Source organism: Girardinichthys multiradiatus, chromosome 5 (genome assembly GCF_021462225.1).
Source record: "Girardinichthys multiradiatus isolate DD_20200921_A chromosome 5, DD_fGirMul_XY1, whole genome shotgun sequence".
NCBI classification, from domain to species: Eukaryota; Metazoa; Chordata; class Actinopteri; order Cyprinodontiformes; family Goodeidae; genus Girardinichthys; species Girardinichthys multiradiatus.
In genome coordinates this window covers 28,489,450-28,502,082 of record NC_061798.1, presented here as the reverse complement: position 1 = coordinate 28,502,082, position 12,633 = coordinate 28,489,450, and the positions used below count along the sequence as shown (strand labels likewise).

The window sequence follows — 12,633 nt, the reverse complement described above, 5'->3', positions numbered from 1 at the left end:
GATTAAGGACTTTCTTATGGCTGAAAAATCTTTAACCTCAGTCATCAGCACTGCAAATAGTGGCAGAGAAACTAATAGTAAGGCAGGATCTGTAAACAAATATTCACATTATAGCTCTTTGTAGCTAAAATGAGGATTTGTGATATCAGGGCTACTTTGCTATCCACAATCAATATTTCAGAGACCATAAATGTCATTATTCCCAATACAAATAATCTGACTGTTCCTATTAATATAACATGTTCAACTCCCCTATACTGAGTTAAAAATCTCCCATTATCAACTTTTGTTTATATATACACTACCGGTCAAACGTTTTAGATACACTTTCTCACTTAATGGGTCACTTAATGGGTCTCTTGATTTTCATGAATATTGTAGATTCTCACCAAAGGCAACAACTATATTTAAAGTTTGTTTACAATTTTTGTTTTCTACATAATTCCATGTCTGTTCATTTACAGTTTTGATGCCTTCTGTGAGAATCTACATAAAAAGTACATAGTCATAAATATAAAGAAAACTATGAAATGAGAAAGTGTTTCTAAAACAGTTGACCGGTAGTGTATATTACATTTTCACTGTTGAAATTCACAACTTACTAATCTCAAATATCATATTTTAACTACCCATAAATTTACTCTACAATTACATTTTATCTAGTGAAAGTGACTTTGGAGCATCGGAGATACATTATATCACCAAAGGTATTAAGTCACTTTCCTTTACATTTGTTGTTATTTATTTTGGATGTGAAAAATTCAAGTATACAACTGGTAAGAACTATGTCATAGGAATATGAAATGCACATTTCTTTTCCGAACACACAAAAATAGCTAAATTGATGTCACTGATTGTAATGACATCAGTGCTCATTGCAGATACTTATAATTGACCTAGTTTTGCCACGTAAAATCACATCTGGGATCTTTTTTTTGGGAGCTTTGTGACCTGATCAGCAAATTAGCCATTTCAGAGTGCAATAAATGTTTGTGCCAACATTTCTTCAGACCACTATTGAGGGCAGTTCAAGTACCACCAGTGGTACTTGTTCCACAGTTTGAGAATCAGTGTTGACTCTTGAATGAAGGGGGATGGACTTAAAAAATTAAAACCGTCGGTTTTGATTGACAAGCGCTTGAACCAACCAGGTGACTCGATCTCACACAGATTGCCTTTTCCGGTATTCAATCTCGCGCATGCGCATTTCATTCCGAAAATGGCGGCCGTACAGGGTAATATGGTCGACGCGAAAGACGAAGCAGATATTAAAGCAGAACCGGTGAGCGATGGCTTCGGGAATAATCACGCCAACGACGCAAGACTGCTCTCCGCGTCCCCTGGCTCCAGCGCTGCGGCTGGAAACAGCAAACCAGCGGCGGGAGCCCCCGAGGACCAGCAGACGCTGCTGGCTGTGCTGCAGTTCCTCAGAAAGAACAAACTGTCAGAGTCCGCGGAAATTCTGCGTCGTGAGGCAGGGTTGCCGGAGGAGGTTCTGGATCTGAAGGGGGGTGACTCCGCCGGTCCTGGGCAGGGAGGTAGTGCGGACACAGACGGTGGGGATGCGAGCTCTTTACTCAGCAGGGTGACCGTCTCTACCCCCGGCGGAGCAAAGGCGCCAACGAAAGGTGCAGTTTACTCCAAGTGATGTTATAAAGTGTGTGAAACACGGCGTACAGATATCTCCGATGTTAATTCTGTATCTTTAATAAGTAAACCTATTTATTGATATCTAACGACTGTAACGTAACCTGGAGGTATTGGTGTTAAGTCGAACTTTTACAGAAATGCCCCCAAAATCGAGTGGTGCACTGTATGTTTATTTTCTGTTTCCTTGGATTGCCATGAATAAGATTGATGGGTGAACTCGTATCTTATACAGGTCCTTCTCAAAATATTAGCATATTGTGATAAAGTTAATTATTTTCCATAATGTAATGATGAAAATTTAACATTCATATATTTTAGATTCATTGCACACTAACTGAAATATTTCAGGTCTTTTATTGTCTTAATACAGATGATTTTGGCATACAGCTCATGAAAACCCAAAATTCCTATCTCAAAAAATTAGCATATAATTAAAAGGGTCTCTAAACGAGCTATGAACCTAATCATCCGAATCAACGAGTTAACTCTAAACACCTGCAAAAGATTCCTGAGGCCTTTAAAACTCCCAGCCTGGTTCATCACTCAAAACCCCAATCATGGGTAAGACTGCCGACCTGACTGCTGTCCAGAAGGCCACTATTGACACCCTCAAGCAAGAGGGTAAGACACAGAAAGAAATTTCTGAACGAATAGGCTGTTCCCAGAGTGCTGTATCAAGGCACCTTAGTGGGAAGTCTGTGGGAAGGAAAAAGTGGCAAAAAACGCTGCACAACGAGAAGAGGTGACCGGACCCTGAGGAAGATTGTGGAGAAGGGCCAATTCCAGACCTTGGGGGACCTGCGGAAGCAGTGGACTGAGTCTGGAGTAGAAACATCCAGAGCCACCGTGCACAGGCGTGTGCAGGAAATGGGCTACAGGTGCCGCATTCCCCAGGTCAAGCCACTTTTGAACCAGAAACAGCGGCAGAAGTGCCTGACCTGGGCTACAGAGAAGCAGCACTGGACTGTTGCTCAGTGGTCCAAAGTACTTTTTTCGGATGAAAGCAAATTCTGCATGTCATTCGGAAATCAAGGTGCCAGAGTCTGGAGGAAGACTGGGGAGAAGGAAATGCCAAAATGCCATAAGTCCAGTGTCAAGTACCCACAGTCAGTGATGGTCTGGGTGCCGTGTCAGCTGCTGGTGTTGGTCCACTGTGTTTTATCAAGGGCAGGGTCAATGCAGCTAGCTATCAGGAGATTTTGGAGCACTTCATGCTTCCATCTGCTGAAAAGCTTTATGGAGATGAAGATTTCATTTTTCAGCACAACCTGGCACCTGCTCACAGTGCCAAAACCACTGGTAAATGGTTTACTGACCATGGTATCACTGTGCTCAATTGGCCTGCCAACTCTCCTGACCTGAACCCCATAGAGAATCTGTGGGATATTGTGAAGAGAACGTTGAGAGACTCAAGACCCAACACTCTGAATGAGCTAAAGGCCGCTATCGAAGCATCCTGGGCCTCCATAAGACCTCAGCAGTGCCTCAGGCTGATTGCCTCCATGCCACGCCGCATTGAAGCAGTCATTTCTGCAAAAGGATTCCCGACCAAGTATTGAGTGCATAACTGTACATGATTATTTGAAGGTTGACGTTTTTTGTATTAAAAACACTTTTCTTTTATTGGTCGGATGAAATATGCTAATTTTGTGAGATAGGAATTTTGGGTTTTCATGAGCTGTATGCCAAAATCATCCGTATTAAGACAATAAAAGACCTGAAATATTTAAGTTAGTGTGCAATGAATCTAAAATATATGAATGTTACATTTTCATCATTACATTATGGAAAATAATTAACTTTATCACAATATGCTAATATTTTGAGAAGGACCTGTAATAATGATACAACTACTTCTTGAGAGTTTTTGTTGCCTGTTCTGCAGGTTACAGGCAAATGTCTGGAAAACTATGGTATATGATTTAAATGCTTTGTAACGTTAAAAAAGCTGCAAAAACCCCAAACGATGAATGTAAAAAATATTTGTACATCTAGTCTTTTTTCCCTATCCCATTATCCAAAAACATACAGGTCCTTCTCAAAATATTAGCACATTGTGATAAAGTTAATTATTTTCCATAATGCCATGATGAAAATTTAACATTCATATATTTTAGATTCATTGCACACTAACTGAAATATTTCAGGTCTTTTATTGTCTTAATACGGATGATTTTGGCATACAGCTCATGAAAACCCAAAATTCCTATCTCACAAAATTAGCATATCATTAAAAGGGTCTCTAAACGAGCTATGAACCTAATCATCTGAATCAACGAGTTAACTCTAAACACCTGCAAAAGATTCCTGAGGCCTTTAAAACTCCCAGCCTGGTTCATCACTCAAAACCCCAATCATGGGTAAGACTGCCGACCTGACTGCTGTCCAGAAGGCCACTATTGACACCCTCAAGCAAGAGGGTAAGACACAGAAAGACATTTCTGAACGAATAGGCTGTTCCCAGAGTGCTGTATCAAGGCACCTCAGTGGGAAGTCTGTGGGAAGGAAAAAGTGTGGCAGAAAACGCTGCACAACGAGAAGAGGTGACCGGACCCTGAGGAAGATTGTGGAGAAGGGCCGATTCCAGACCTTGGGGGACCTGCGGAAGCAGTGGACTGAGTCTGGAGTAGAAACATCCAGAGCCACCGTGCACAGGCGTGTGCAGGAAATGGGCTACAGGTGCCGCATTCCCCAGGTCAAGCCACTTTTGAACCAGAAACAGCAGCAGAAGCGCCTGACCTGGGCTACAGAGAAGCAGCACTGGACTGTTGCTCAGTGGTCCAAAGTACTTTTTTTGGATGAAAGCAAATTCTGCATGTCATTCGGAAATCAAGGTGCCAGAGTCTGGAGGAAGACTGGGGAGAAGGAAATGCCAAAATGCCAGAAGTCCAGTGTCAAGTACCCACAGTCAGTGATGGTCTGGGGTGCCGTGTCAGCTGCTGGTGTTGGTCCACTGTGTTTTATCAAGGGCAGGGTCAATGCAGCTAGCTATCAGGAGATTTTGGAGCACTTCATGCTTCCATCTGCTGAAAAGCTTTATGGAGATGAAGATTTCATTTTTCAGCACGACCTGGCACCTGCTCACAGTGCCAAAACCACTGGTAAATGGTTTACTGACCATGGTATCACTGTGCTCAATTGGCCTGCCAACTCTCCTGACCTGAACCCCATAGAGAATCTGTGGGATATTGTGAAGAGAACGTTGAGAGACTCAAGACCCAACACTCTGGATGAGCTAAAGGCCGCTATCGAAGCATTCTTGGCCTCCATAAGACCTCAGCAGTGCCACAGGTTGATTGCCTCCATGCCACGCCGCATTGAAGCAGTCATTTCTGCCAAAGGATTCCCGACCAAGTATTGAGTGCATAACTGTACATGATTATTTGAAGGTTGACGTTTTTTGTATTAAAAACACTTTTCTTTTATTGGTCGGATGAAATATGCTAATTTTGTGAGATAGGAATTTTGGGTTTTCATGAGCTGTATGCCAAAATCATCCGTATTAAGACAATAAAAGACCTGAAATATTTCAGTTAGTGTGCAATGAATCTAAAATATATGAATGTTAAATTTTCATCATGACATTATGGAAAATAATGAACTTTATCACAATATGCTAATATTTTGAGAAGGACCAGTATATAGATTATGCCATCCATCCATCCATCCATCCATCCATCCATCCATCCATCAATGAACTTTCATCAATGAACAACTTAAATTCCTCCTTTTGTGGATGAAGATGGCTTTTTTGGATGATTGTTCCTTCTAGTGTACTTTGCAGCCGGAAAGATTTTTGCTGATACATTTTTACTTTTGGATATTTGTTATGATGCGTAACCATGCCGGGAGCAGCTGATTAACATCTTGAAAGCTCAAATAATACCTCAACTACAATCCCAATCCCAGATAAATTGAAAAGGAGGCGCTGTGGAGGCAGAATAGGAGCAAAGAGAATAGAGAGAAGGAGGAAGTTCAAAACATCTCTTCCTTCGATTAGGATGGGCAGTGTGAGATCACTGGGAAACAAGTTGGATGAACTGCAAGCCCTTTCAATGACCCAGAGTATCAGGAATGCAGTATTATGTGTTTCACTAAGACATGGCTGCAGGATCATATCCCTGACTCCAGCATCTCTCTGCCAGGCTTTCAAACCATACGATCAGATAGAGATTTAAAGAGGAGCGGCAAACACAAAGAAAGTGGATTAGCAGTACCTGTGACCAACGGATAGTGTAATCCAGGACGTTACTGTGAAGTGTTGTTCCTGCAGCCCAGATATTGAACTGTTAGCATTAAGCTTTCGTCAATATTATTTACCCATAGAGTTCACCAGTTTTATTTTGGTAGTGACTCAGCTCAGTTGTTGCTAAAAGCTTCCCTGTAACACCTCCAAATGTTTTATCTTTAACCTCAGCGATGGACCCTTCTGCTTCTAAATGTTTGTCTTCAAACAAATCCGAATATGCTGATGCTCCCTTCGCCTCCCCCTTCCACCTGTGTTTCTCTAGAAGTCAGGTGAAGAGGTAGCTGGAGAGACTGAAACGGAATAAGGCTTCAGGTCCAGATGGTGTCAGCCCAAGTCCTGCAGCTCTGTGGGATTCTGCAGCACCTCTTCAACTTTAACCTGACTCAGGAAACTGTTCTGATGTTGTGGGAGACCTCCTGCCTTGTTCTGGTACAAAATAAAACTAAACTATCAGTCCTCAATGACTATAGGCCATGACATCCCACATCATGAAGGTCTTAGAGAGACTCCTGTTGACCCACCTGAGTAAGCAAACAAGCAAAATTCAGGACCCCCTGCAGTTTGCTTATCGCTCTGAAGTTGAAGATGTCATCATACACCTTCCTTAATAAGCCCACTGTCATCTTGACGAAGTAGGCTGCACTGTGAGGATCGTGTTCTTTGATTTCTCCAGTGCATTTAACACAATTCAACACAATTTGCTTCGTCAGAAGCTCCAGAAGACTCAGACGGAGGCCTCAACAATCCTATAGATCAAATATTACCTGAAAAACAGACCACAATTTGTGTGACTGAAGGGTTGTGTGTCTAACCAGTTAGTCAGCAGCACAGGAGCCCCACAGGGGACTGTGGGGAGAAGAATTAGAGGTGGTTGAGGAGTATAAATACCTCGGTGTTCACCTGAATAGACTGGAGTGGAGATGCAGCTATGAAGCTGTCTACAAGAAAGGACGAAGTAGACTGTACTTCTTGAGGAAGCTTAGGTCATTCACTGTTTGCAGCACGATGCAAACAGACATTATTAGTCTTTTGTGGCGAGTGCGACCTCTTCAGCCAACATCTGTTGGGGTATCAGCATCAGAGCCACAGCATCAGTGGACTTAAAAAAGCTCAACAAGCTAATAAAGAAGGCTGACTCCTCTAGAACCCATGAAGATGATTGTGCAAAGAAGGATTATTCATTTTATGAAGACAACTCTGTGGACTCTTTTGAACCACTTTGAGCATCCTCTGTCATACAGCAACAGAGTGTCTTTAGTTAGAGGGTTCTTCAGATCTACTGTAAGACAGGTCACTACAGGAGATCCTTTCTGCCTGGAGCCATCAGCATTTATAGTGTCTCTTTGAAGAAACCTGCAAAATATGAGTTACAACAACTTTTAATTTCCCTTTGGAATTAATAAAGTATTTTTGAATTGAATTAAAAAGTAATGCCTAAATGAGTACAATTCACCAATGATGGAAAAACTGTTTTCGGCAGCAGCTGGGGAGGATCAACCAGATGTCAATGTGGTGCTGTCAGCCTACAGCCAGCAGGGAGATCCAGCTCTGTATGAAGTTTATTACAGCGGTCTGAAGAAGTTTATCGAGTCAGTTCTGGACTGTCACAGAGCGGAACTGTCTCAGGTCTTCTACCCTTTGTTTGTCCACATGTACCTGGAACTGGTCTACAACAATCACGAAAGCGTGGCCAAGGCCTTCTTTGAAAAGTAAGTCTCTTGAGGGTATTTTAGTCTATGCCCTTCAAATCCCCGAAGGTCTACCTTATTTATTTTGTAATTTTCAGGTTCAGTGGGGACCAGGAATGCTATTACGAAGAGGACTTACGTGTTTTGTCAAGCTTGACGAAGAAGGCGCACATGAGAGGAAATGAAACTCTTCTGGATTTCCGCACCAGCAAGTTTGTTTTACGCATCTCCCGCGACTCCTACCAGCTGCTAAAGAGGCACCTGCAGGAGCGCCAGAACAACCAGATATGGAATATAATCCAAGAGCACCTCTACATCGACATCTTCGATGGCATGCCGCGCAGCAAGAGCCAGATTGATGCCATGTCAGGCAGCTTGCCTGGAGAGGCCAAACGAGAAGCAAATAAGGCCAAGGTTGAATAGTTATGGCTCCAGTATAATTTAATCTTTGATTAATATTTTTCTGTGATGCTTTTTTTTTATTTGTCTGATGGTTTGACCTGGTTCAGGTTTACTATGGCCTGCTGAAGGAGCCAGAAATTGAGCTTCCCCTTGACGATGAGGATGAGGAAGCAGAGAATGAGGAGGGTAAACCCAAGAAGAAAAAGCCCAAAAAGGACAGCACCGGCTCCAAAAGCAAGAAGCAGGATCCAAATGCTCCTTCACAGACTAGGTATATTTCAAACAATACACTGTAATGAATGTGCCCTTTGTGTGCATCACTAGTTTAGGGCTATAGACTCTCACATATCATCCCTGCATAATGGTGATTTTATGTGGACAACATAGATATTTATCAGCTGACCTCTTTCTATTAACAATGCCTTTTTTCATGTTACAACCACAAACTATAGAAAGGGTTAAATTTTGTGTCATAAGCAGTGGTGCATATTTATATTCAGCCCCTTTTACTCTAATACCGGATTAATAAATAAAATCCAGGACAACCAACTGCCCTCAAAAGTCACAAATTTGTAAACGGAGGATGTGTGTACTGTAATCTCAGTGTAAATCAAGCTGTTCTGTGAAGACCTCAGAGGTTTGAACAAATAGCATAATGAAGACCAAGGAAAATGGCAGACGGGTCAGGATAAGGGCTGTGGAGACGTTAAACCATGATTAGGTTATAGTGAAAATCTCAGAACACTGTTCAGTCTATCATCTAAAAATGCAAATAGAGGGGCAAAGCTACAGAGGCAGCCGTTCACCTAAACTGACAGAGATATAATCAAATAGACTGATGGTGAGAATTATGACTCAGGTACTCCAGAAATCTGGCCATTTTGAAAGAGTGGCAAGAGGAAGGCACTGTCTCATCTGCAGTCCACCGTTAGCCATGTAGGGGAAACAGCATGTGGAAGATGAGATCAAAAATGAGAACTTTTTGGCCTAAATGTTAAACACTGTGTGGAGAAAAACTGATACACCACCCTGAATTATTACCATGGTGGAACATTGTGGTGGCAGCATGATGCTGTGGGGATGCTTGTCTTCAGTTGAGATAGGAGCTTGTCAGATTGGAAGATGGATTGAGCTAAGTACCACACAATCCTGGAATAAAATCTGTCCGCGGCAGCAAACAAGTTGACACTTGGACAGAGGTACACCTTCTAGCAGGATAACAGCCCTAAACAAATAACCAGAGCTTCAATGGAGGGTTTAGATCAAACCATATTCATGTGCCCGAATGGCCCAGTCAAAGTCTAAATCCAATTAGGAATCTGTGGCAAGACTTGAAAATTGATGTTCACAGATGTCCCGGTTCATTAGATACTTCAGCACAATACAGTAGATTCTCATTGTTAATCACCATGCACCAAACCTTTTCTGAATTTGCTTTACAGTGGATGATGGGTTTTGTTTTTAGGATACCTCTACCAGAACTAAAAGACTCAGACAAGCTGGACAAGATCATGTACATGAAGGAGGCCACCAAGAGAATTCGTTTGGCACCAGATAACCTCCCCTCCATCTGCTTCTACACTTTTCTCAACGCATACCAGGCAAATGACCTCAAATAACCTGCAGACTGTGTTTGCACTTCATGAGTTGTTTGAGCTAACCAGTTGGTAGCAAAGTAAACTATAATCAGTGTTTTTCTTCCATGGAACCCCTTCAGGGTCTAACTGCAGTTGACGTTACGGATGACTCCAGCCTGATTGCAGGGGGCTTTGCGGACTCTACGGTACGGGTGTGGAGCGTCACGCCGAAGAAGCTTCGCAAGGTCAAGACTGCAGCAGGTAAAATATGCAACACCGAGTCATGACGTCTTTAGCTATTACAACACAGTTTAAAAGTAAATCTTAGATTTTTATGCCTTTTCTCTCCTAAGACTTGAATCTGATTGACAAAGAGTCAGACGATGTGCTTGAGAGGATTATGGACGATAAGACGGCCAGTGAGTCAAAGTGCCTTTATGGACACAGCGGACCGGTGTATGGCATTAGCTTCAGCCCAGACAGGTACATTTAATCTTTACCTGCACAAGGTATAAAAATATGGTCATCACATTGGTGAGCTCAGTATGAAGAGGGGTAGTTACTTGCAGTTTATACATAAAAGTACTGAACTGTTAAGGCTTTCAGTGAAGATTCTTCATTCATCTACTGTATTCCACTTGGATTCACGCTTGTGAGGACATATAAATATTATATCTGTTATATCTATTATATCTGTTAGGGCCTATCCTAGATTCTTGTTCAGGCCAAACTGTAAAGCTGTTGAAAAAACAAGCTTTTTAATTGTTTTTCAAGTGGCCTTTATTAATATTTCAGGCCTTGCAGCTTGTAAAGTAATTCCTCTAAAAATCGTCGGGTAGGGGACAGAAAATGATTGACAAGCATCGAAAGTCCAATGAAAAACTGACGTACCTTCAGAAAGCTTGAAGAAACTTTGATCAAGACCACTTTAAAAGATTACAAAACTTCTGACTCCTTGAAAGCAAAATGTAAAGAAATGAGGGATGACTCGAGAGAAAAAAATGTTTTCATTTTTGTTTTTTATTTGAAAAGATTTTCTGCCCCCTTTTCCTTTTCAGAACCTACCTGTTGTCAAGTTCTGAAGATGGTACCGTCAGGTTGTGGAGCCTTCTAACATTCACCTGCCTGGTGGGATACAAAGGCCACAATTATCCAGTGTGGGACACACAGTTCTCCCCTTATGGATACTATTTTGTCTCAGGGGGACACGACCGGGTCGCCCGGTAAGAAACTCCCAACATTCCATGCAACTGAACGGCATATTTGACACATGTAGTTCTGTTTGCCTGTAGAGGAAAGCCAGTGGTCGCAGTTCTATGCAGAGACATGTTCCTTCTGTGATCTCTCCGACAGCTTGTGGGCGACAGATCACCACCAGCCACTGCGGATGTTCGCCGGTCACCTGGCTGACGTCACTTGCACTCGTTTCCACCCCAACGCAAATTATGTGGCCACAGGCTCGTCTGACCGCACCATCCGTCTGTGGGACGTCCTCAACGGAAACTGCGCCCGTATTTTCACTGGTCACAAGGTCAGATTGACATGTTTCATCCCGATATTTAAAAGAAGTAGGAAGGATTCTCATAGTATGACAATCCTGGGGAAAATCAGAACTTGACCCTCTATACACAGAGGTATACAAAAATGTAGAGCATGACATAATTGCTTATATTCAAAAGGGAGCAAGCATTAATGGGTCCTATTGCTTGCTTAAACAGGGACTTTAATAATTAAACTTATACCCATACATTTATTTGTCACTTTGATGCACTGACTACAGAATAAATACTGAATAAACACCCACTAAATGTACTAGTTTTCAAATACTTGTTGCATAGAAGCTAAGTTTTTTGGTGATCTACTCTTTATAGGGTAAGAAAAATATAACGGTGATATTCACTGGTTAATTATTCAGACTGTCTGCTTAGGTAGAGCCTGCAGTCTGCTGCTTTGTTGCCTGTAACTTCCCAGTTGTAGTTTTAAAACAGTGTCAAGAAATAAATGTCATGTTGAAATGGTGGTTATATTGCAGTTTATGGGAAAGGTTGTGGGCTTTTCCATAGAGTATGATAAACTGTTGTTGGGAGTAATGGATATTTGAGAAAGTCCTACTTTTCATATTATTTCCTGACCTTAAGAAATGATTTCTGTTCGAGTTCAGTATAAGTTGCTTCTTTAACGACTAGTTAACTCATTTTAATTATAAATGTGTAAATGTGAGGTCCTGTTTGGAATAAAAGATCAACCATGACAGTCTTTTCTCTCAACCCATCAGGGTCCCATCCATGCACTGGCTTTTTCTCCTAATGGGAAGTTTCTGGCCTCAGGAGCCACTGACGGGAGAGTCCTTTTATGGGACATCGGTCATGGACTGATGGTTGGAGAGCTCAAAGGCCACACAGATACCATCTATTCCCTCAGATTCAGCAGGGATGGAGAGATCCTCGCCTCCGGTGGGTGCTCAACTTACTTCTTACTTTAAATCATTAGCAGTCCAAAATAAAGCAGCAAAGACTTGAACACCTCAAGTGATCAGTTTCATTCGTTCTAGGTTCTATGGACAACACGGTTCGTCTGTGGGATGCAATGAAAGCATTTGATGATTTAGAGACTGATGACTTCACTACAGCTACGGGACACATTCATTTACAGGATAACTCCCAGGAGCTTTTGTTAGGCACCTACATGACTAAATCGACGCCTGTAATACACCTTCACTTCACACGCAGGAACCTGCTTTTGGCTGCAGGAGCTTATAATCCATAACAGCAATGGACAATGGGGTCATTTGAAGATCTACATCTTTAACCTCCGAGTTGGACAAATAAACCACATTATTAGTTCATTTTTGGCTAACATACAGAATGAAGTAGTAGTAACTGGTTTACAAATCAGGTTCCCAGAGCAAGGCTAACTGTTGCAGTTGTAAACTGCCCCATGGACCTTTTTCATGTAATAATATGTCACTGCCATGACTTCACAGTTTACCTCAAAACATGGTTTTCATCTTTGTAACATATGCTTTTATACTGATGCACACTGTAAATAAAACAAAGTGTTTTCTATG

General features: G+C 41.9%; 1 protein-coding gene across 2 annotated transcripts; it reads left to right on the top strand.

The window, feature by feature from the left end:
- The first annotated feature begins 1,207 nt into the window (after window positions 1-1,207).
- Window positions 1,208-12,631, top strand: taf5 (TAF5 RNA polymerase II, TATA box binding protein (TBP)-associated factor). Of its 2 annotated transcripts, none has more exons than XM_047365921.1 (11): window positions 1,208-1,628; window positions 7,383-7,608; window positions 7,686-8,001; window positions 8,097-8,260; window positions 9,455-9,590; window positions 9,707-9,827; window positions 9,920-10,049; window positions 10,625-10,789; window positions 10,920-11,097; window positions 11,842-12,019; window positions 12,118-12,631. In XM_047365921.1, exons 1-11 carry the CDS (start codon window positions 1,220-1,222, stop codon window positions 12,330-12,332), a joined length of 2,238 nt encoding a protein of 745 aa, XP_047221877.1. In that variant the 5' UTR covers window positions 1,208-1,219; the 3' UTR covers window positions 12,333-12,631. The 2 variants fall into 2 exon arrangements, with proteins under 2 accessions (XP_047221877.1, XP_047221876.1); XM_047365920.1 differs by having other exon boundaries at window positions 7,380-7,608.
- Window positions 12,632-12,633: the final 2 nt, after the last annotated feature.